Below are 24,418 nucleotides of genomic sequence, written 5' to 3' on the forward strand. Positions count from 1 at the left end.
CAAAAATAACTTTGTTGACGTTGAAGGTCGTGAAAAAGCCTTACAACTGCAAACTATCATACAGAGTCAACAATGACGTTGTCTGCGACGCCGTCAAAGAGAATAGTACTTACAAAAACATTCCTTCTGTCTGAGCATACTTCCCTAAGCAAACTGTCTCCTCTCCCTCCAAGTCACCTACTTGATGTAGAAGAATCAGTTGACGATCGCATGTTTGGTGCGGCACACAGCCCTTCTGAGCTTCATGTCAAATATCAGGATGAGGATGATGGCCAGTACTATGACAAATTATGATCCTCAGCAAACATGACACGCTGATAAGCCAGACATGTCGAACATGTCCAGCACTATGGCCAATCTCCTTCAGAAGAAGATATGGTGTAGGTTCCTTTGACCCTGTTTCAAGATCTCTATGAGATGTTGCATGACTAGTATAAAACGTTTCCGGAACCTACTATTCAACCCTCCTGCAATACAGCAGAGCGTTCCACCTCTGCCTCCAGCTCCGAGGACACTGAGATCCATACTGCCACCCTTGACACCCAAGATGACACCTGCATCCAACATTGTGGCACCTCCTAGGAATAATTTTCGTCATTGGATGGTGACAGAGAAGAGGGAGAAATAGCAAATATTTTGTCCATGCCAAACAAATGAAATGATTATTTAATCTCTACTCCATCACCACCTGCACCGCAACCCGTGAATTTCCCTACACACAACATTGGGAGTTTCTACAACCTGATGGAGAGAGCAGCAAAGTGGTTTCAACTGCAATGACAGTTAAACAGTCTGAGTGTTTTCTTTATGATTTCATAGAGCCTGCCAACAGATCTGTGCGAGCAGTCCTGATAGTGGATTACATCTGGGAAGAAGGCACAAATATCTTAAAGAATCCTGCAGCTGTTGGGGCTGTTTTACCGGGAATTGACAAAAAATGCAAGGTGCCAGAAGATTTACCTGCTTGTCTAGTAGGGCACTCGAAGCCGGACTCAGTCATCTCCCAGGCAGTCCAGTGCAGGTCCAAAAACCTATCCACACCTATCTCAGGTTCAACAGATAGGATCGGCAGACACCTGGAAAACATTGGTAAAAGATTCTCCTCTGTGTCAGCATTCACACTCTGTGCTGCCAGTTCGTTGGCCATATTGGGCTGGTGTGACCCAGATATGTGATCTGACATTAGTGATTTTATAGATCTTGTTCCGGAGGCCAAAGGATCAGAGGTAAAGAAACTCCTACACGAAGGGGAAAGAACTTCTTCGGAGATCATTGACTGCGCTATGTATATAGCCTGCACTCGTTTTGACAGCTGGCAGGTGCTGCGGTTTTGGTACAGAGTAAGATTCTGGACATGTATGATGGTGAAATCCTATTTAGAAGGCACGTCGATGATGCTTTACAGGCCATTAAAGCAGATACAGACACTGCAAAATCATTGGGCACCCTTCAGTTTTGAAAAGTGCCCTTTCGAGCAGCAAGAGGAAGGGGTTTTACATCCCAAAGTGGAGGTTACCAGCTCTTTCAGCAATATCAATCCTACCAACAGCAGTATAGGCCATCCTACCAACAGTAATCCTATCGAACACTGCCTGCTGCAACTTATAATAAACAAGCACCTAGGTGAAAAAAAGATCCCCCAGGGAGGAGAGGCTACCAGAAAACAGTGACCTCCTTCAAGTGCTGGTTACACTCAACTCTACCCAAACGGTGGATGCAAAATTTCCTACTTCTCCCACCAATAGAGGCAAATAACATCATACCGATGGGTATTAGACCTCATGACTTACAGCCATTCTCTGGAATGCCTCAAAAGACTTCCTATTACTCTACCAATGAGAGTGCACCCACCTCATCTCCACTTCCTTCGGAAGGAAGCTCTCACCATGTTAAGCAAAGGAGCAACAGAGAAAGTCCCTCATCACCAAAAGAGAATGGGCTTCTACTCCAGTTTTGTCCTATCAAAAAATGAAATCAGGGGAATGGCGACCCATTTTTGATCCTAGAAAATTGAACAAATGTCTTCGGAAGGAATCCTTTTGCATGGTAACCCTTTAGAAATCCTGCATATCCTCAACCACAGAGATTACATGACAACCCTTAATGTACAGGATGCATATTTTCATATCCCTGTACATCCCAAGCATCGAAAATGTCTAAGAATCTCTTTATCTGGCACGCACTATAAGTTCAGTGTCATCCCATTCGGCCTCAAATCAGCTCCACATATCTTTACAAAATGGTTAGTATGTTTTCCCATACCTTGACGGTTGGCTGATAAAAGCACCAATGGCCCGTCGAGTGTCAAGAGCCACAGAAAGTTGCCTAACATTGTTCAACAGCTTAGGTCTCACTGTCAGCCATCAGGAATCGGTGACTCTTCCATCAAACAAGATAATATTCCTGGGAGCAGCCTTGGACATCACCCAAGGCGCAAAGCATTTTTATCTCAGGACAGACATCGAAGACTCAAGGGATTGGCCTTCAGGCTGTTGACAAAAAAAATCAAAGTTTCAGTGTGTCTGTTCAAATCGCTCCTACGGATGATGTGCTGGCAATATTTCTCATCCCTTTTTCCCACCTGTAAATGAGATCCCCACAAGAGGAACTGGTCAGGACTGGGTCCAGAGGGATCATTTGGCGCTCAATAAAGATCACTCCAGTAATGTTAAAAGCTCTAACCTGGTGGACACAAGACAACAATGTATCTAGAGGTCTAACAGTCCTGACTCAAATACCTAATTACACGATAACCAGGTATACCTCCCTAGAGAGCTTGGGTAGACATCTGCAGGATCTGCAAATCAGTGGAAGATGGCCTCCAGATCAAAAGAGCATGCACATCAATCAGTTGGAGCTCAATGCAATCTATCTGAGTCTTCAAACTTTCCTACCAAGAATAACAAGTTTATCAGTGTTAGTTCGTACAGGCAATACTACCAGCATCCAAAGTGTGAACAAACAAGGGAGCACAAAATCGCTAGCCCTTTTCAGATAAGGTCAAGAGATCTGGAACTGGATCACGGCACACAGGATAATGCTTAGAGTGGATCATGTTCCCGGGACAAGCAACATCTTAGCGGATATACTAAGTAGAATAAGGAAGAGCTGCCACAAATGGGAGCTCTTTTTCTCTCTGGGGCAAGCTGGCTCTAGATCACTTTGCAAAACAACAGAACCGGAAATGCCAGTTTTATGAAAGTTGGTATCTACATCCAGGGTCGTGGGGGAATGCGTTTTCCATCAGATGGTCAGAGATCTATGCATACGCTCATACCTCTTATACCAAGGGTTCTCAACAAGATGAAGGCAGAGCAGTGTTGCATAATCCTGATAGCCCCCAGATGGCCCAGACAGCATTGGTTCATGGAGCTGCTTTTGTTGTCAGAAACCAGCCACATTCACCTGAAACCGCTCAGGACACTATTGACGATGACCCAAGGCCAGGTCCTTCATCCAGATCGGACTTCTCTCCACTCTTCCCATTGGCTCCTGAATTCTGTGAGCTTAAGGATCTAAATGTCCCTCAAGTCTGCAGAGACATTTTTGCAAAAGCCAGAGCGCACACCACTACAAAAACATATAGATTAAAATGGAAATGTTTCTGTGTAAAGTGCAAGAAATCAAATTTGCATCCTTTTCAAGCATCACTAGAACATATTCTGCCTTATCTCTTGTCACTGGCAAGATCAGGATTGGTCCATGCATCAATTAAAGTACACTAGACTGCAATATCAAGATATAGACGCTCTTCGTCCTGTCCATCTTTGTGGTCTTATAGAATCATTAAGCAATTTGTTAAAGGACTTGTCAGGGTTTTCCCTCTAATAAGGGCTCCTCCTTCTGTGTGGTACCTGAATGTAAGTGCTAGCACATTTAATGAAGGGTCCATTTGAAACACTACACAAGGTGGATCTCAAGTTCCTGTCATGGAAAGTAGCATCACTGTTGGTGTTAACATCATCCAGGAGAGTAAGCAAAATACAGGTATTTACAGTTAAGGAGCCTCTCCTATGCTTTCCAGACGACTGTTATTCTCAGAACCAATCCGAAATGTATCCCTGAGGTCCATTTGGATTTTTATCTAAATGAGCTTGTAATACTAAAAACTTTCTTTCTGAACCCTCAGTCAGCAGCAGAAATATCACTGCATACATTAGATGTCAAAGGATTTCTGAAGGTCTATTTGCATTACACCATATGGAAGTACTCGTAAAGGTGCCCAAGTTGCACTAGTGCTTGAAAATCTGTTCTTAGAGCTATCCTCCATAACTCAATATAAGGTCTGGGCAGCTGTCATCCACTGAGACCAACGTTTCTATTGACTATTTAAAACTTGCCTAAAACCTTATCTCTGAGAAACTTTGTCCAACATAGAAATCAGAAGTATGGTTCTAAATGTGTGGAAGGGTGTGTGCGTCTGTTTGATCTGTGGGAACAAGTGTAAAAGCAAAAAGCACTTAGTTTATTGACGCAGCTGCTGGCTCTCCAGAAACACTAAAATAGAAAAAAATATATATTACTTCAACTTCTCACATATGCAATACTAGAACACACAGCGACCCACGTTTCCACTCAGCATCACCTAGGTAGAGCAGAACTGTGCCATATAATCTAAAAAAAATCCTCTCTCCATGCTCTGGTGCACTATGTGGTGCACTGTGCACCATAGTGTAAGGGTGTCTCTGTTATGGTCAGGATAGTTTTTGTGCAGGAAGGTGCACCTTCCTGCAACAAAAATACAATTGAGGTGTTTTCCACTATGTATGTGTGCTTTCAGAAAGTAGCACACATGCAAACAGGAAAAAGCGAGGAGAAGATATTTCTCTTTGATTTACCAGCCTCAGGCATGCACCAGATTTTGGCACAAATCCATGTCTATAAGTCTTTGTAGATATGGATTTGTGTCAAAAACCAAAGGTGGATGGACTGGAAAGCCCATGCACCACCTGTGGAAACCCTCCATGAAGTAAATTAAAACAAGGCAGTTTGTTTTTATTTACGAAGCAACACAAGTAGCCATTGGCATTGCTTTGTGAAATTCCAACAAGGATATTGTGTCTGATATGTGTGAAAAAAGTCATGCAAATATGATGCGAAATCTTTGAGATTGTGGCTCTTATTTATTGTATTGAAATCAAAGCCCACACCTTAAAAGTAGCCCACATTTCAACCTTTGGGGCAGTTTTGAATTTGAAAATAGAATCTATATAGATGTTTTGTATGTTATAAAATACTGTATGCAGATATGCCTGCTGCAGGCAACATTTGTGGTAATATCTGGTAAAACAACACTAACAACATGCCCATTACATAGGCCTACACAGTCCCTGGTGGTCCAGTGGAGTAGGGTCATTTAAAAAATAAATGCCCCCATGGGGCTGCCCATATCTCGTGAGGGCCACCTCCAAGAACGTGTGAGAGCCAGGGTAGAACTGGCCTATAGGGCAATCTGGCAATACCTGAAAGGCTGGTCTGACAGGTCATTATGTGGGCCTTTTTTGGCTTTTTATGAGCCTGTTTTATGGTTTGGTGGCCTAGTTATTACTTTTGATTTCTCTGATATTACCACAAACATTGCCTGCAGAAAGCACATAGCAAGTTCAAAACTGCCCTTTACTTTATGTTCTTTTAAAAATAGTTGCTCCCCCCACCAAATGGGGTCGGCCTGTGCGATCACTCCCCCAGGGGAAAAAAAATATTTTTGTGAAAAATATCACGTTCCAAAGGGAGTTTTGTGAAAAGTATAATGTCCCCAAGGGGGGTTGGTCTATGTACAAGGTGGGTGACTCCCCAAAAACACAGTATCCCTGGTGGTTCAATGGTTTTCACTGGTGTCTAGTGGTTTCCTGCCTGTAGATGGTGGCATGTCTGTGATCCACGAGCAGGAAACTGAGACAGGCATCGCTGGCGAGGGTTCCTCCTTCAAATGTGGGGAGGCATAGATTCCCCTCCAGATGGCAGACAGAGCACTCACCTACTCTCTCTCATCTTCATACAGTGGGGGTCTATAAGATCAGCGTGCTTTGTGTTGCTCTGACATCACAGATAGGTGGGGGGGGGGGGCGGGGAGGTTGAGGGCTGAAGCAGAAGCGATCCCATTTTGACCACCCACTGTTGCTTTCCAAAACAGGACACCTCGGGTGCCAGCCTCAGACAATGGCTGACAGATGCACTGGGTAGGGAGTTCCGACATTGACCGTTGGCCTACATTCGCACTTACAGGGTTAAAAGAAACAGGCTTCACATTTATGTTAAACTATTATTGACTAACAACAAAGAGTGTAATGTTTACCTGTTTAGATTGAGAATATTATATTTGTATTTTCAGTTTTTAATTGCCATTTTGTTTTCTTTTTAGGACTGCACATTCTTATTTAAAGAGTACCAAAGGTGTTTCCATAGTACAAGGAAGCAGACTCTACAAGGTGCAGGGGAGAAACCTTTTGAAGTTTCTGAAATGTACATATTTGGGAAATTTGAAGCTTTCTGTAAAAGGCTTGAAAAAGTATGTATACATTTTTTTAATGTATTCTTATTTTAAAACCAACCACTGCACGTCAAAAATGATCAATCTTTATGAAAAATTCAGATCGGGTAAATTGTCCATTTCGATTACGAGTTATAGGGATAATGTCATGTGTAAAGTAGTGACAATACAATACATGTAGAAAAGTACAAACATATTTTCACTAGTAATTCCATGAATCAAATGTTTACATCTAAACATATAGTAGTATAATTTAGCACTAAATACATTTTTATCAGTATAAAATTATTAAGTAAAGAAAACAGTGACTGAAATCTGTTGCTCAAGGACAAATGTAGAAATCCCTACTTTGCAAACTGCTGCTTTAAGAGCATGTTGTTTGTCCTACAGTCTGCTTGCTTTGGCTGTAGGCCTATCGTGCAAAAAAGGTCTGCAAAGAATGAGTATGCTCTTTGGATACATGGTAATAAAATGTTTTCTTACCTTGTGTGAATATCTTGATGTTGGGACAAAAGAGTCCTCTGCATGTTTATGGACGTGTACCCCTAACCCGAGTGCCTAACTGTACTGCTGTCTGGATCCCTAATGCTGATTTCTGTTGTCATAGGCAAGCATGGATTATGCTTGTGTACCACGACTCAGGCCTGTTGCACATACTGCGGTCTTGTTGGACCAGGAGGGGCACCCAAAGTGCTACCCTCATAGTGGTGCACGGCTACTGACTTCACCAAGAGTTATGCTGCACGAGCTGAGTGGTGACACCATACCGTGAAGAGATCAGCAGGAATGGACAGGTCCTTTTTAACCTGTATCACTGGAGTGAGGTCTGCAGACTCACACATCTTTTTAAAGTTTCACTGTTGTGTGAATAACTCACTCTTGGCCTACATCAATTAGATGTAGAGTGCTGTGCAGTATAGGAATGATGACTCTGCTCTGGATGTATGTGTGCCTTGGAATGGTACAGTACAGGGATGGAGCTGTGCAATGTATGGCCGGTGAGTATGTGTACTTGATGTATGTAGATCAGGAAGGAATACATTACATGAGAGATGTAGTACTGTGCAGTGCATGCACAGTGAAAGAGTGTGTTGGATATATGTGTGCTTACAAAAAGTACAATATATGAAGGGCGACTTGTGCAGTGAGCACATGGGGAAGGCGTGTACAAGCAGTGGGTGGTTTTGCATGTAGCACATCAACCACATGTAATTGCAACGAGAGACCAAAAGATCAATCAAATGCTACCTAGGACAAGACATGAAGAAGCTTAGGAACATCCTTCCGTCGTAAATCATTTATCACCAAACAGTATCCTATTTTTACATTGTTTGGGGCTAAATTTTCACAGATCTACATTTTTAATTGTTTATTTTGTAGACCCTCAGACACCCTATCGGTGTCATGCTTCATCAACGGTTCTCATCCTGACCCCTGAAAACCAGGATGGGCTCAACCATACTCCATGGAGCACAATGGATAATTTGCTTTTGGGGACTTTGCAATACCTTGAAACACCTTGGTATCCCTTTATTTGTGGTGTTTCTGGTATGATTAAAGACCAAAAACAGGATGCTTATGGAGATAATGGTCCAAAACTCTACACAAAAGTCAACATGTTTCAACCCTCAACATAAAAGACCACAGGTTCCAGGGCTTTCATCAGGACTATGAGAACTAAATTCCCAAGTATATTGTGGTCTAGAAATGTCAGTCAATATAATGTTAGTTTGATTAGGACAAGACGTTACACACAACATAAAAGCATACAGAGGGCTGAATCGTCCTATCCAACAAAGCTGTTGTCTTGGGTCCTGTGAGAAAATAGTATATATAGTGGACATGTGTTGGGTTCAGGTTTTCAGTGTATAATCTCCCCAACCAGTGAGCAAAAAATAAAACCTAAACTATGGGGCAGATTTAAGAAAAGGGGCGCTGCACTGTAGGAGGCTGGCCTGGTTTGTAGTGGGTACCTAAGGTACTTACACCTTATACCAGGTCCAGTTATCCCTTATTAGTGAATTGTAGGCAGTGTCTAGAAGCCAGGCTGCCTAGAGGTAGCTGTAGGCAGAGATGCCAAGGCTGAACTAGGAGACAGGCAAAGCTCTTGCAATACCACTGTAGTCACACAGTACTTACACACATGAAAAACAATAATCAGTGTTACAAAAATAAAGGTACTTTATTTTAGTAGTCACACAATGCCAAAAATACTTTGTGGGCTACACTCCCTTAGGAGGTAAGTAACTAACACAATATACAAAACACCATAGGTTGCAATGGGCCTAGGGGGAACACAAACCATATACTAAAATAGTGTAATGCGAAAGTAGGTTTCCCACCTAGGCAAGTGTAGTGTGTAGAGGGGCGCTGGGAGTGTAAGAAAACACCAAAGGTAAGTAATGTACCTGTGACGGGCTGGCACGGGCGGCTCCGCCATACCCCTGGGGTATAGCCATGGACGCGATTCCCGACCCGGATGTCCTCCAGTCAGGAACCAATCAGGGAGAGTTTCTGGGTGAAGTGGGGCAGAAGAAGGCCCTTCGGACGACCACGGAGGGGGGCAGCGCGGAGGAGAAGGCGGAACATGGAGAGAGAGACGTCAAGAGTGACAGCGGCAATGGGGAGAGGAACAGCAGCAGTGACGGCGAGAGAGAAGACAACAGAACCCGGGAGAGAGACTGTGGTGAGGAATCCGGGGACGGCAGAGAGGAGAGAGACGGAGGAAGACCCGGCGGCGGTGTGAAGGAGGAGAGCAGCACCGGGAGATGCAGCAGGAAACCAGGAGGCGGCTCAACAGACCCTGGCCATGTTCTGGGAAGAGCGTTGTGTAGGAGGCTGGCCTGGCTTGTAGTGGGTACCAGAGGTACTTACACCTTGTGCCAGGTCCAGTTATCCCTTGTTAATGTAGAAGAGGTGTTTCTAGCAGGTTAGGCTGATAGAAGGTAGCTATGGCAAAGCAGCTTAGGCTGAACTAGGAGACATGCAAAGCTCCTGCTATACCACTTATATCATATGCACAATATCATAAGAAAACACAATACACAGAGTTACTAAAAATAAAGGTACTTTATTTTTATGACAATATGCCAAAAGTATCTCAGTGAGTATCCTCAGTAAGAAGATAAGATATATACACAAGTTATATGTACACAAACCAAAGTTAGGTAAGTAATAGCAAAAAAAGTAATGCAAACAGTGTAGAATTGCAATAGGAGCACATAGTTATAGGGGCAACACAAACCATATACTCCAAAAGTGGAATGCGAACCACGAATGGACCCCAGACCTATGTGAGCTTGTAGAGGGTCGCTGGGACTGTAAGAAAACAGTGAGGGTTAGAAAAATACCCCACCCCAAGACCCTGAAAAGTAGGAGTAAAGTGCACCTACTACCCCCAGAGAGCCCAGAAGTCGTGATAGGGGGATTCTGCAGGAAGAACAAACACCAGCAGTGCACTGACAACAGATTTCCGGATTTGAGTACCTGTAAGACAAGAGGACCAAGTCCAATAGTCGCGACAGTGTCGAGAGGGGGCAGGAGCCCAGTTAATGCCAGCTGAAGGTGCAAGGAAGCTGCCACCGGTTGGAAGAAGCTTGGAGTTCTGCAAGAAAGAAGAGGACTAGGACCTTCTCTTTTGGAAGACGAATGTCCCACGTCGCGATGAAGCTTGCAGAGGTGCTCCCACGCAGAAAGACCGCAAACAAGTCTTGCTAGCTGCAAGGGTCGCGGTAGAGGTTTTTGGGTGCTGCAGGGGCCCAGGAGAGACTAGGATGTCGCCACTTGGAGGAGGAGACAGAGGGAGCGCTCAGCAACTCAGGGAGCCCTCACAGAAGCAGGCAGCACCTGCAGAAGTACCCCAACAGGCACTTAGAAGAAAAGTGAACCGAAGTCCACGGAAAGTCACAAAAGGGAGTCCCACGACGCCGGAGGACAACTCAGAAGGTGTGCACTGCAGGACAGAGTGCTGGGGACCCAGGCTTGGCTGTGCACGAAGGAAATCCTGGAAGAGTGCACAGGAGCCGGAGCAGCTGCAAATCACGTGGTACACAGCTTTGCAGTCTAGCGTGGGGAGGCAAGGACTTACCTCCACCAAACTTGGACTGAAGAGTCACTGGACTGTAGGAGTCACTTGGACAGAGTTGCTGTGTTCCAGGGACTACACTCGTCAGGATGAGAGGGGACCCAGAGGACCAGTGTTGCACTCTGTTGGTGCCTGCGTTAGCAGGGGGAAGATTCTGTCGACCCACAGGAGATTTCCTCGGAGCTTCTGGTGCAGGGTGAAGGCAGGCTACCCCCAGAGCATGCACCACCTGGAAACAGTCGAGAAAGCCGGCAGGATTAGGCGCTACAATGTTGCTGGTAGTCGTCTTGCTACTTTGTTGCGGTTTTGCAGGCGTCCTGGAGCAGTCAGCGGTCGATCCTTTGGTAGAAGGTGAAGAGGGAGATGCAGAGGAACTATGGTGAGCTCTTGCATTCGTTATCTGAAGAATTCCCCAAAGCAGAGACCCTAAATAGCCAGAAAAGGAGGTTTGGCTACCAGGTTAGGAAGATTGGCTACCAAGAGAGGTAAGAGCCTATCAGAAGGAGTCTCTGACGTCACCTGCTGGCACTGGCCACTCAGAGCAGTCCAGTGTGTCCCCAACACCTCTGTTTCCAAGATGGAAGAGGTCTGGGACACACTGTAGGAGCTCTGGGCACCTCTCCTGGGAGGTACTGGTCAGGGGAGTGGTCACTCCCCTTTCCTTTGTCCAGTCTCGTGCCAGAGCAGGGCTGGGGGATCCCTGAAACGGTGTAGACTGGCTTATGCAGAGAAGGGCACCATCTGTGCCCATCAAAAGCATTTCCAGAGGCTGGGGGAGGCTACTCCTCCACAGCCCTTCACACCTATTTCCAAATGGAGAGGATGTAACACCCTCTCTCAGAGGAAATCCTTTGTTCTGCCTTCCTGGGCAAGGGCTGTGAGGGCAGAAACCTGTCTGAGGGGTTGGCAGCAGCCGCAGTGGAAACCCCGGAAAGGCAGTTTGGTAGTACCCGGGTTCTGTGCTAGAGACCCGGGGGATCATGGAATTGTCACCCCAATACCAGAATGGTATTGGGGTGACAATTCCATGATCTTAGACATGTTACATGGCCATGTTCGGAGTTACCATTGTGACGCTATACATAGGTAGTGACCCTATGTATAGTGCACATTTGTAATGGTGTCCCCGCACTCACAATGTCCGGGGAATTTACCCTAAACGATGCGGGGGCACCTTGGCTAGTGCCAGGCTGCCCACACACTAAGTAACTTTGCACCCAACCGTCACCAGGTGAAGGTTAGACATATAGGTGACTTATAAGTTACTTATGTGCAGTGGTAAATGGCTGTGAAATAACGTGGACGTTATTTCACGCAGGCTGCAGTGGCAGACCTGTGTAAGAATTGTCAGAGCTCCCTATGGGTGGCAAATGAAATGCTGCAGCCCATAGGGATCTCCTGGAATCCCAATACCCTGGGTACCTCAGTACCATATACGAGGGAATTATATGGGTGTACCAGTATGCCAATGTGAATTGGTCAATTTTGTCACTAGCCTGTTAGTGACAAATTTGGAAAGCAGCGAGAGCATAACCACTGAGGTTCTGGTTAGCAGAGCCTCAGTGAGACATTTAGGCACCACACAGGGAACACATATGGGTCACAAACTTAGCACTGGGGTCCTGGCTAAGTGACACCTAACAAACATACTTACAGCATAGGGTTTTCACTATGAGCACTTGGCCCTGGCTAGCAGGATCCCAGTGAGACAGTGAAAGCACCCTGACATATACTCACAAACAGGCCAAAAGTGGGGGTGTAACAAGGCTAGAAAGAGGCTACTTTCCTACACGTGGCCACAGCAGGTGTGTGGCAGGAAGTACTTGATTTGGGGGGGGGGGAAGAAATCTCATGGCGCAAGGGGGAGAGTAAACGAGCGAGTAGTTCCCGTCCAGCATTGTGACGGCGTCTTGTGGGTTTATTTTTTGTTTTTTTTGTTTAATTTTTCTTCCCTTCTACAAGTGTCATTTGTTTTTCGGGCACCAGTTGTGATGCTTTAATGGTAGTGATGCATACGGCAAGAGGAAGAAGGACAGGAAGGAAGGAGAGGAGGCAATATAGAGAAAAGGAGTAGGAAAAAAATTGAAGGAAAGAAAAGGCTCAGGCAAAAGGACAGAGAGAGAGAAGAACTAGAAAGAGAGGAAAATAAATAAAGAAAAGCACAGGAAGAAAAAAGTGAAGAAAGAAAAGAGGAAGTAACAGAAGGAAAAATTAAGAGAGAGAAAAAAGGAAAAGAAAAGAAGAATAGAGGGAGAACAAAGGAGTAGAAAAAAAAAAAGAATCCGAACAAGAAAACCCCACTCACCAGTCCACTTACCGCTATTTGTCTCTATTTTCTTCCCACATGCGCCTCCTGGGAGTCCTCCTGGAAAGAAGAAGATAAGAGAGAACAGCTATCTCCAGTTAGTTTGGGAACAGCCGCTAAAGGAAGCGAAGGAGGAGCAAGAAGCCCTGCAGAGGGCCCTGAAGAGCCAGGCCACAATCATTGCAAACAATCAACTGGTCCATGAAACTGCGCTGAGGAAGTTGACTGAAACCATAGCCCAGACCAAGGTACATCCCGACGTCCCAAGCAGTGTCCTTCAAAAGTATCAGGACAATGAGGATCCCGATTCTTTTTTCACCAATTTTGAGAGGGTGGCAAGTTCTGCCAATTGGCCAGCTGACAAGTGGGGACAATATATAGCCCCTCTGCTTACGGGTCATCTACAGGAGGCATATCAGGCCGTGAACCCGGGAGGGGTAACCACGTACAATGAAATCAAAAAGGCAATCCTGGAAAGGATCAGACTAGATCAGGAAAGTTATCGAGCCCGATTCCGGCAAACCAAGTGGATGCCACAAGAAAATCCCGTACCTTTTATTATTGGGTATACCATGCAGGAGGAAAGTGGCTTCACCCCTCTGAGACCACTAAAGAGGAGATGTTTGATGCTATTGTCTTAGAACAATACCTTGATGCCCTCCCATCCACTACTCGCAACTGGGTTAGACAGCACCCTGGTCTTACTAACCATACGGCCATTGACTTGGCTTGTGCCTTCCATCGTGATCCCGACTTCCGAGGAACATTTTCAAAATCCACTTCCGCGACCCCTCAAGCCATTGTGTCTAAACCCATCACCACCAGACCAGCAGCAGGTCCCAGTACTGACAGAACTACTACATCTCACCCAATCCCTTCCAGAAAAGTCATGACAGGCCCACAAGGTTTTCATTGCTCCGAGTGGGGCCATATAGCCCGACATTGTCCATTAAAAAAAGATCCTGAATAACCAATGGAGATTGGCTTGATGAAGGGTCGGGTGTTGTGGTTGGGACATAACCAGTCGAAATATACAAACACAATGAAGCTCAACAAAGAGGAAAGGAACGTCCTTATTGACTCTGGGTGTAGCCAGAGTGTGGTAAATCAGGACTATGTACAACCTACCCAGTGAATCCCAAATGCTCAAGTTTTAATAACATGCGTTCATGGGGATCGGAAAACCTATCCTGTGGCTATGGTCTCAATTAATTGGAGCGGGTAAGAAGAGTGCCTTTCCGTTGGGGTGATTCCAAATCTTGGTGAGGACATGATCATAGGAACCGATTATGACACTTTTGCGCACTTACTGGATAAAACCAATCAGGAGCATGTGGCACAGTCATGGTGGAGGGAAGCCCCGTTCGTGTCCACCGACATTCAGGAAAGTAGTATCCGGAGGAAGCTCAGTAAAAAAACAGAAATGCGAACAGAATCAGGCTTATCAGAAACCTAGTGAAGGTCATAAAGCCACTGTCTCTGCCGACCTGAAGGCCGTAATGTCGGTAGTGGGAAGCTTTAGACAAGCCCAAAGAGAGGATCCTACATTGAAAAACGCATGGCAAAACGCATTAGCCACGGATGTGGCCTCGGTAGGTCTTGCGTTTATCATTACGAATAACCTGTTGTATACGGTCTGTCCCAACAGTCCAGGCAGGAAACCCCAATTGGTAGTGCCCCAGAATTATCGAGAACAAGTCCTAGTTTTGGCCCATGGAGATAATGGGGAAGGACATCTGGGGAGGGAAAAAACAGAGCCAGCGGTTCTACAACGATTCTACTGGCCGGGAGTCTATGGGGACATGAGAAAGCATTGTCAAAATTGCCCAAAATGTCAACTAGTCAACCCGTCGCATGATCGGACTGTCCCTCTGCAACCATTAACCATAATAGAAGTCCCTTTTCCCTGGGTAGGTATGGACTTGGTGGGACCCCTAACCCCATCTGTAAAGGGACACCAGTATTTGTTGGTTTTAGTTGACTACGCTACTAGGTATCCGGAGGCTATTCTGATGAACACTACAACCATAGGTCAGGCTACGATCGAATTCTTTTCCCGTGTTGGTTTCCCCAAAGAAATTCTTTATGATCAGGGAACTCCATTCATGTCAAGACTTATGTCGGAAATATGTCATACCCTTGGGGTAAAAGAAATCCGAACCTCGGTGTACCACCCACAGACGGATGGTCTAGTGGAACACTATAATAAAACCATTAAGACCTTACTAAGAAAAATCGTAAGCGACTCAGGGAGAGATTGGGAGAAAAAACTACCCCTCGTCTTCTACGCATTATGAAAGCACATACAATCTTCCACTGGGCATAGTCCCTTTGAATTGTTGTTTGGCCGACAGCCGCTTACTTTACTGGAAATGCTGGCTGAACAATGGGAAGAGTCCGAGGAGGACCTAAAAGATGTCCTAACATACAGGGAGTGCAGAATTATTAGGCAAGTTGTATTTTTGAGGATTAATTTTATTATTGAACAACAACCATGTTCTCAATGAACCCAAAAAACTCATTAATATCAAAGCTGAATATTTTTGGAAGTAGTTTTTAGTTTGTTTTTAGTTTTAGCTATGTTAGGGGGATATCTGTGTGTGCAGGTGACTATTACTGTGCATAATTATTAGGCAACTTAACAAAAAACAAATATATACCCATTTCAATTATTTATTATTACCAGTGAAACCAATATAACATCTCAACATTCACAAATATACATGTCTGACATTCAAAAACAAAACAAAAACAAATCAGTGACCAATATAGCCACCTTTCTTTGCAAGGACACTCAAAAGCCTGCCATCCATGGATTCTGTCAGTGTTTTGATCTGTTCACCATCAACATTGCGTGCAGCAGCAACCACAGCCTCCCAGACACTGTTCAGAGAGGTGTACTGTTTTCCCTCCTTGTAAATCTCACATTTGATGATGGACCACAGGTTCTCAATGGGGTTCAGATCAGGTGAACAAGGAGGCCATGTCATTAGATTTCCTTCTTTTATACCCTTTCTTGCCAGACACGCTGTGGAGTACTTGGACGCGTGTGATGGAGCATTGTCCTGCATGAAAATCATGTTTTTCTTGAAGGATGCAGACTTCTTCCTGTACCACTGCTTGAAGAAGGTGTCTACCAGGAACTGGCAGTAGGACTGGGAGTTGAGCTTGACTCCATTCTCAACCCGAAAAGGCCCCACAAGCTCATCTTTGATGATACCAGCCCAAACCAGTACTCCACCTCCACCTTGCTGGCGTCTGAGTCGGACTGGAGCTCTCTGCCCTTTACCAATCCAGCCACGGGCCCATCCATCTGGCCCATCAAGACTCACTCTCATTTCATCAGTCCATAAAACCTTAGAAAATCAGTCTTGAGATATTTCTTGGCCCAGTCTTGACGTTTCAGCTTGTGTGTCTTGTTCAGTGGTGGTCGTCTTTCAGCCTTTCTTACCTTGGCCATGTCTCTGAGTATTGCACACCTTGTGCTTTTGGGCACTCCAGTGATGTTGCAGCTCTGAAATATGGCCAAACTGATGGCAAGTGGCATCGTGGCAGCTGCACGCTTGACTTTTCTCAGTTCATGGGCAGTTATTTTGCGCCTTTGTTTTTCCACACGCTTCTTGCGACCCTGTTGACTATTTTGAATGAAACGCTTGATTGTTCGATAATCACGCTTCAGAAGCTTTGCAATTTTAAGAGTGCTGCATCCCTCTGCAAGATATCTCACTATTTTTGACTTTTCTGAGCCTGTCAAGTCCTTCTTTTGACCCATTTTGCCAAAGGAAAGGAAGTTGCCTAATAATTATGCACACCTGATATAGGGTGGTGATGTCATTAGACCACACCCCTTCTCATTACAGAGATGCACATCACCTAATATGCTTAATTGGTAGTAGGCTTTCGAGCCTATACAGCTTGGAGTAAGACAACATGCATAAAGAGGATGATGTGGTCAAAATACTCATTTGCCTAATAATTCTGCACTCCCTGTATACTAAAGACCTTAGAGAAAACTTAAATACCGTTTGGGAGGAGGCTCACAAAACCTTGAGGGATGCCCCAGTAAAACAAAAAACATATTACGACACTCATAGTAAGCCACGTAGTCTCACTGTAGGAGATAAGGTACTAGTTCTATTGCCCACTAGTGAAAATAAGCTCCTGGCCCGATGGCAAGGTCCATATACGGTCTTAGACCAGGTCACACCCACAACCTATAAGATTGAAATACCCACTGGAACCGGTAGGGAACAAATCTATCACATCAACTTACTTAAAAAGTGGTATGAGACTCCGAAAACTGCTACGTCCCTATACATAACCACTGAGGGTGACAGCGGCATACCAGTATATCCTACGAAGGTAAACACCCAGTCCGATATTTCGATGCCCCAACTGAACGAAAAACTCTCACAAAAACAAACTAAGCAATTGGAACATTTAGTCATAAGTAGCCTAGACGTATTTTCCAAAACCCCAGGCAGGACACACTTGATAGAACACCATATACGAACAATTGGGGACAAAGTAGTTCGCCAACGACTTTATAGAATACCCGAAGCCAAAAGAGAACTAGTGGAACAGGAAGCCCAGACTATGCTAGACGCAAGGATAATTGAACCCTCTTCCAGCCCCTGGTGTTCCCCAGTGGTCCTAGTGCCAAAACCGGATGGCTCCACCAGATTCTGTATTGATTTTAGACAAGTCAGTGCTGGTCTCACTGGGATCCTGCTAGCCAGGACCCAGTGCTCATGGTGAAAACCCTATGTTTCAGTATCTTTGTTATGTGTCACTGGGACCCTGCTAGCCAGGACCCCAGTGCTCATATGTTTGTGACCTATATGTATGTGTTCCCTGTGTGATGCCTAATTGTCTCACTGATGCTCTGCTAACCAGAACCTCAGTGGTTATGCTCTCTCTGTACAAATTGTCACTAACAGGCTAGTGACCAATTTCACCAATTCACATTGGCATACTGGAACACCCTTATAATTCCCTAGTATATGGTGCTGAGGTACCCAGGGTATTGGGGTTCCAGGAGATCCCTATGGGCTGCAGCATTTCTTTTGCCACCCATAGGGAGCTCTGACAATTCTTACACAGGCCTGCCACTGCAGCCTGAGTGAAATAACGTCCACGTTATTTCACAGCCATTTACCACTGCACTTATGTAACTTATAAGTCACCTATATGTCTAACCTTTACCTGGTAAAGGTTGGGTGCTAAGTTACTTAGTGTGTGGGCACCCTGGCACTAGCCAAGGTTCCCCCACATCGTTCAGGGAAAATTCCCCGGACTTTGTGAGTGCGGGGACACCATTACACATGTGCACTGTACATAGGTCACTACCTATGTACAGCGTCACAATGGTAACTCCGAACATGGCCATGTAACATGTCTAAGATCATGGAATTGTCACCCCAATGCCATTCTGGCATTGGGGAGACAATTCCATGATCCCCCGAGTCTCTAGCACAGAACCCGGGTACTGCCAAACTGCCTTTCCCGGGGTTTCACTGCAGCTGCTGCTGCTGCCAACCCCTCAGACAGGTTTCTGCCCTCCTGGGGTCCAGCCAGGCTTGGCCCAGGAAGGCACAACAAAGGACTTCCTCAGAGAGAGGGTGTTACACCCTCTCCCTTTGGAAAAAGGTGTCAGGGCTGGAGAGGAGTAGCCTCCCCCAGCCTCTGGAAATGCTTTGATGGGCATAGATGGTGCCCATCTCTGCATAAGCCAGTCTCCACCGGTTCAGGGACCCCCCAGCCCTGCTCTGGGGCGAAACTGGACAAAGGAAAGGGGAGTGACCACTCCCCTGGCCTGCACCTCCCAGGGGAGGTGGCCAGAGCTCCTCCAGTGTGCTCCAGACCTCTGCCATCTTGGAAACAGAGGTGCTGCTGGCACACTGGACTGCTCTGAGTGGCCAGTGCCAGCAGGTGACGTCAGAGACTCCTTCTGATAGGCTCTTACCTGTGTTGCTAGCCTATCCTCCATCCTAAGTAGCCAAACCTCCTTTTCTGGCTATTTAGGGTCTCTGCTTTGGGGAATTCTGTAGATAACGAATGCAAGAGCTCATCAGAGTTCCTCTGGATCTCTCTCTTCACCTTCTGCCAAGGAATCGACCGCTTATAGCTCAAATTAGGAATGGAGCACACCTAAACAAGTGAAAAGGGATTACAATTTCTAGTTCAATACATGGAATCCATAATACTGTTGAGAAATTTGATAAATAGTCGTACTGTAATTTAAGAGAAAAAAAAAATAGACCTACGCTGTAAGACAATGGTGTATGATGTATCCGAGACTGTACTGTTACAATACTTTTAATACCAAGCATATCTATAAAATGTGCATGTGTACAACAAAAGATTTGTGAAGGATCAACAAAAAATGTATAATAAAGCCAAGTCAAATATAAGCAAGAACTCCACACATTTGTCCCAAGACCTATGACTTAGTCACAGCCTCCTATTTTGTGTTTTGGCAATGTCGCATCTACACTCTACACTAATGGGAATGTGAGGCCATATAGCAAGGTTTTCTGTTGTCATGTTAGTTAAAGGAATCGACCGCTGACTGCTCTGGACGCCTGCAAAATGGCAACAAAGTAGCAAAGACGACTACTGCAACCTTGTATCGCTGATCCGGCCGCCTTCTCGACTGTTTTCCTGGTGGTGCATGCTGTGGGGGTAGTCTGCCTCCTCTCTGCACTAGAAGCTCTGAAGAAATCTCCCGTGGGTCGACGGAATCTTCCCCCTGCAACCGCAGGCACCAAAAGATTGCATCACTGGTCCTCTGGGTCCCCTCTCAGCACGACAAGCGTGGTCCCTGGAACTCAGCAACTCTGTCCAAGTGACTCCCACAGTCCAGTGACTCTTCAGTCCAAGTTTGGTGGAGGTAAGTCCTTGCCTCACCACGCTAGACTGCATTGCTGGGTATTGCATGATTTGCAGCTGCTCCGGCTCCTGTGCACTCTTCCAGGATTTCCTCTGTGCACAGCCAAGCCTGGGTCCCCGACACTCTAACCTGCAGTGCACAACCTCCTGAGTTGTCCTCCGGCGTCGTGGGATCTTCTTTTGTGACTTCGGATGAGCTCCGGTTCACTCTTCTTCGTAGTGCCTGTTCCGGCACTTCTGCGGGTGCTGCCTGCTTCTGTGAGGGCTCCCTATCTTGCTGGGCGCCCCCTCTGTCTCCTCACGCAATTGGCGACATCCTGGTCCCTCCTGGGCCACAGCAGCATCCAAAAACCCTAACCGCGACCCTTGCAGCTAGCAAGGCTTGTTTGCTGTCTTTATGCAGGGGAACACCTCTGCAAGCTTCTTCACGACGTGGGACATCCATCCTCCAAAGGGGAAGTTCCGAGTCCTCTTCGTTCCTGCAGAATCCACAGCTTCTACCATCCAGTAGCAGCTTCTTTGCACCCTCAGCTGGCATTTCCTGGGCATCTGCCCACTCTCGACTTTGTCGCGACTCTTGGACTTGGTCCCCTTGTTCCACAGATACTCTCGTCCGGAAATCCACTTTGATTGCATTGCTGGTGTTGGTCTTCCTTGCAGAATTCCCCTATCACGACTTCTGTTCTCTCTGGGGAATATAGGTGCACTTTACACCTACTTTTCAGGGGGTTTGGGGTGGGATATTTGTCTAACACTCACTGTTTTCTTACAGTCCCAGCGACCCTCTACAAGCTCACATAGGTTTGGGGTCCATTCGTGGTTCGCATTCCACTTTTGGAGTATATGGTTTGTGTTGCCCCTATACCTATTGTGCTCTCATTGCTTTCTATTGTGACTGTACATTGCTTGCATTGCTTTCTATTGCTATTACTGCATATTTTTGGTATTGCGTACATATATCTTGTGTATATTTGCTATCCTCATACTGAGGGTACTCACTGAGATACTTTTGGCATATTGTCATAAAAATAAAGTACCTTTATTTTTAGTATATCTGTGTATTGTGTTTTCTTATGATATTGTGCATATGACACCAGTGGTATAGTAGGGGCTTTGCATGTCTCCTAGTTCAGCCTAAGCTGCTCTGCTAAGCTACCCTTTTCTATCAGCCTAAGCTGCTAGACACCTCTTCTACACTAATAAGGGATAACTGGACCTGGTGCAGAGTGTAAGTACCCCTTGGTACCACTACAAACCAGGCCAGCCTCCTAAAGTCTTCTCTGCAGGTTTTCAGCTCAGCAGTCCTTATTCGTCTTAGGTTGCAGGAATCTATCTTGCTGTGTTCTGGGAGCCCCTAAAAACTCTATTTAGGGGTGTGTTTAGGTCTGGGAGGTTAGTAGCCAATGGCTACTAGCCCTGAGGGTGGCTACACCCTCTTTGTGCTTCCTCCCTGAGGTGAGGGGGGCACATCCCTAATCCTATTGGGGGAATCCTCCATCTGCAAGATGGAGGATTTCTAAAAGTCAGAGTCACCTCAGCTCAGGACACCTTAGGGGCTGTCCTGACTGGCCAGTGACTCCTCCTTGTTTTTCTAATTATCTCCTCCGGCCTTGCCACCAAAAGTGGGGCCGTGGCCGGAGGGGGCGGGCAACTCCACTAGCTGGAGTGCCCTGGGGTGCTGTAACAAAGGGGGTGAGCCTTTGAGGCTCACCGCCAGGTGTTACAGTTCCTGCAGGGGGAGGTGAGAAGCACCTCCACCCAGCACAGGCTTTGTTACTAGCCACAGAGTGACAAAGGCACTCTCCCCATGTGGCCAGCAACATGTCTGGTGTGTGGCAGGCTGCTAAAACTAGTCAGCCCACACTGGTAGTCGGTTAAGGTTTTCAGGGGGCACCTCTAAGGTGCCCTCTGGTGTGTATTTTACAATACAATGTACACTGTCAGTGTGCATTTACTGTGCTGAGAAGTTTGATACCAAACTTCACAGTTTTCAGTGTAGCCATTATGGTGCTGTGGAGTTCGTGCATGACAGACTCTCAGACCATATACTCTTATGGCTACCCTGCACTTACAATGTCTAAGGTTTTGCTTAGACACTGTGGGGGCATAGTGCTCATGCACTTATGCCCTCACCTATGGTATAGTGCACCCTGCCATAGGGCTGGAAGGCCTGCTAGAGGGGTGACTTATCTATACCTATAGGCAGTGTGAGGTTGGCATGGCACCCTGAGGGGAGTTCCATGCCGATTTAGTCTTTTTATCCCCAGTAGCACACACAAGCTGGCAAGCAGTGTGTCTGTGCTGAGTGAGGGGTCCCCAGGGTGGCATAAGACATGCTGCAGCCGTTAGAGACCTTCCCTGGCATCAGGGCCCTTGGTACCAGGGGTACCAGTTACAAGGGACTTACCTGGATGCCAGGGTGTGCCAATTGTGGAAACAAAAGTACAGGTTAGGGAAAGAACACTGGTGCTGGGGCCTGGTTAGCAGGCCTCAGCACACTTTCAAATCATAACTTGGCATCAGCAAAGGCAAAAAGTCAGGGGGTAACCATGTCAAGGAGGCATTTCCTTACACATGATAACACCCAATTAACCAGAGTCCGTACCTTCCGTCGTTCCTTAATCTATGGAATACCACTCTTCTTGGTTTGTCAAGGGTGTCTTGTGTCCTTTCCGATGATAGTAAGGAGAGGAGACGCCGGTCTTTTTGTTGTGTTCTGCTGGTTAATGCTCGGATAACTTACCGGTAATCTTCATTACTTCGATTCTTCCTTCCTCGTCCCCTTCCAAACTTATGGAGTGGAGTGCCCTCTTCACTCCTCACGTCACGTTTTAGAAAGCTACTTGTGCATATAGCCCCTCCTCTTGCCCGGAATTACCTATATATCACCAAGCACCACCAAAAGAGCTGATGAAAGTACAGGGAGGGAGGGAGGGAGGGAGGGAGGGCCGTATGGAAGGGGACGAGGAAGGAAGAATCGGAGTAATGAAGATTACCGGTAAGTAATCTGAGCATTTCCTCCTCATCGTCCTTCCTCGCCCCCTTCCGAACTTATGGAGGAATGCCCAAGCAAGACCACTTTCAGCAGCCACACGAAAAATTCTAAAGAAAACACAATCAGTGCAGTGCAAAAACGTAATGAGGCATCTAAAAAACATAGGAACACCACGGGCAACACGCTGGATACCCGAAGAGTCCAAACGCAAGGAGCCAACTCAGTAGGAGGAAGCAGCCCTGACCAAAACTTCTGAGGCAAAAGAGAATTTAGAACCCCGAGCAACGAGCAATCTGCAATGGGTAATGAAAGTGGAAAGAGAGGACCAGGTGGCAGCATCGCAATTATCCTGGAGTGTAACACCAGACCATTCAGCCCAGGAAGCGGCCAACCCGCGAGAGGAAGAACCTTGATCACACCCATAATCCACCTGCCCAAGACAAGGTAAGTGGAAACATAACAGACTAAATCCAGCAGGACAGGTTGGAAGAAGAAGGACTGCTGCCCTTCCACACAGACCAATGTGAGGGAGGACAGGGAGAACAATAACCAGGTCCCAATGAAGGAAGAGTTCACCTTAGGAAGGAACTTTGGATCCCAGGAAGGACAACCCGGTCTCCAAAAAATGGATAGGTATTGAGGGCGACAAACCAAGTTAAGAAGCTTCCCCAAACGCCAGGCAGCAGAATCCAAAAACTCACATAGAGGGGATATCAGATGAAAAAACACCACAGGAAAGTCCTAGGAGGGAAAAGGGTCTGAAAGGGGAGGAGAAAGAAAGCTGAAACCCCAGAACAACCTAGAGGCTACTCTAGAAAATGAGGACAAAACATCCCATGGAGCCTGAAAAGTTGTAATAGAGCATCATCTGAGTCACAGAGCAGCCACCAAGAGGGCTTTATCAAAACCCACCTGAAGAAACTGAAATCATGGAGGAAGGTTCAGAAACAGGAGACAAAGAGTGAGTCCTGCATCAAGCATCAAAAGAACACCAAGGAGGTGCAGAAGCCTTATCAGAGGATCCCCGTAGAGAAGACTGAAGTGAACGGGAAACCTGTAAAGATAGCTCCTGTTGCATAAGACCCTCCCTCACAACCATCAGACCGTGAGACTGAAACTCGCCAGAGTCAGCAGAGAGAGAAGAGGGACGGGCAGAGGGGAAGCGGTCAGAGGAAGATACCACTCCAGCTCCACTGTCCACTCTCCACTGAAGGGGGAACCAAGGCCTCTGAAGCCAAAGGGGAAGAAAACCACAACCACCTCTGCCACCTCTCGGAGCAGGCGAGACAGGAACCACTGGATCAGGGCAAACGTAGAGAAAAAAACCTGGAGGCCATGGGTAGGACAGGGCATCGGTCCCCAGGGCACCCTGTGAGAGGAACCTGGTGAAGTAAAGGGGAAGCTTGGCATTCAAGGAGGTAGCAAAGAGATCCACTGCAGGGACACCCCACCGACTGCAAAATTGGGGAAACACAGAAGGAGCCAGAACAAACTCCATGGAGGACGGGAACACCGACTCAGAAGATCTGCCTGATGATTCAGCCCACCCGAAGTGAACCGCCTGTAACCTGAGGAGACGGGATTCAGACCAGGACACAAGGTGGCATGCAAGGAGATAGATGGAGGGGGACCTGGTGCCGTATAGGCGACAGA

At 46.4% G+C, this 24,418-nt stretch overlaps 1 protein-coding gene across 1 annotated transcript in view; it reads left to right on the forward strand.

Moving 5' to 3' along the window:
- DNAH8 (dynein axonemal heavy chain 8) overlaps positions 1–24,418 on the forward strand; it is a 9,979,189-nt gene that overhangs the window by 1,424,687 nt on the left and 8,530,084 nt on the right. Inside the window, exon 9 of the mRNA XM_069236651.1 lies at positions 6,362–6,508. Within this exon, the coding sequence (XP_069092752.1) occupies positions 6,362–6,508 (147 nt within the window). The remainder of the gene's footprint in view (positions 1–6,361; positions 6,509–24,418) is intronic.

Source organism: Pleurodeles waltl, chromosome 5 (genome assembly GCF_031143425.1).
Source record: "Pleurodeles waltl isolate 20211129_DDA chromosome 5, aPleWal1.hap1.20221129, whole genome shotgun sequence".
Taxonomy (NCBI): Eukaryota; Metazoa; Chordata; class Amphibia; order Caudata; family Salamandridae; genus Pleurodeles; species Pleurodeles waltl.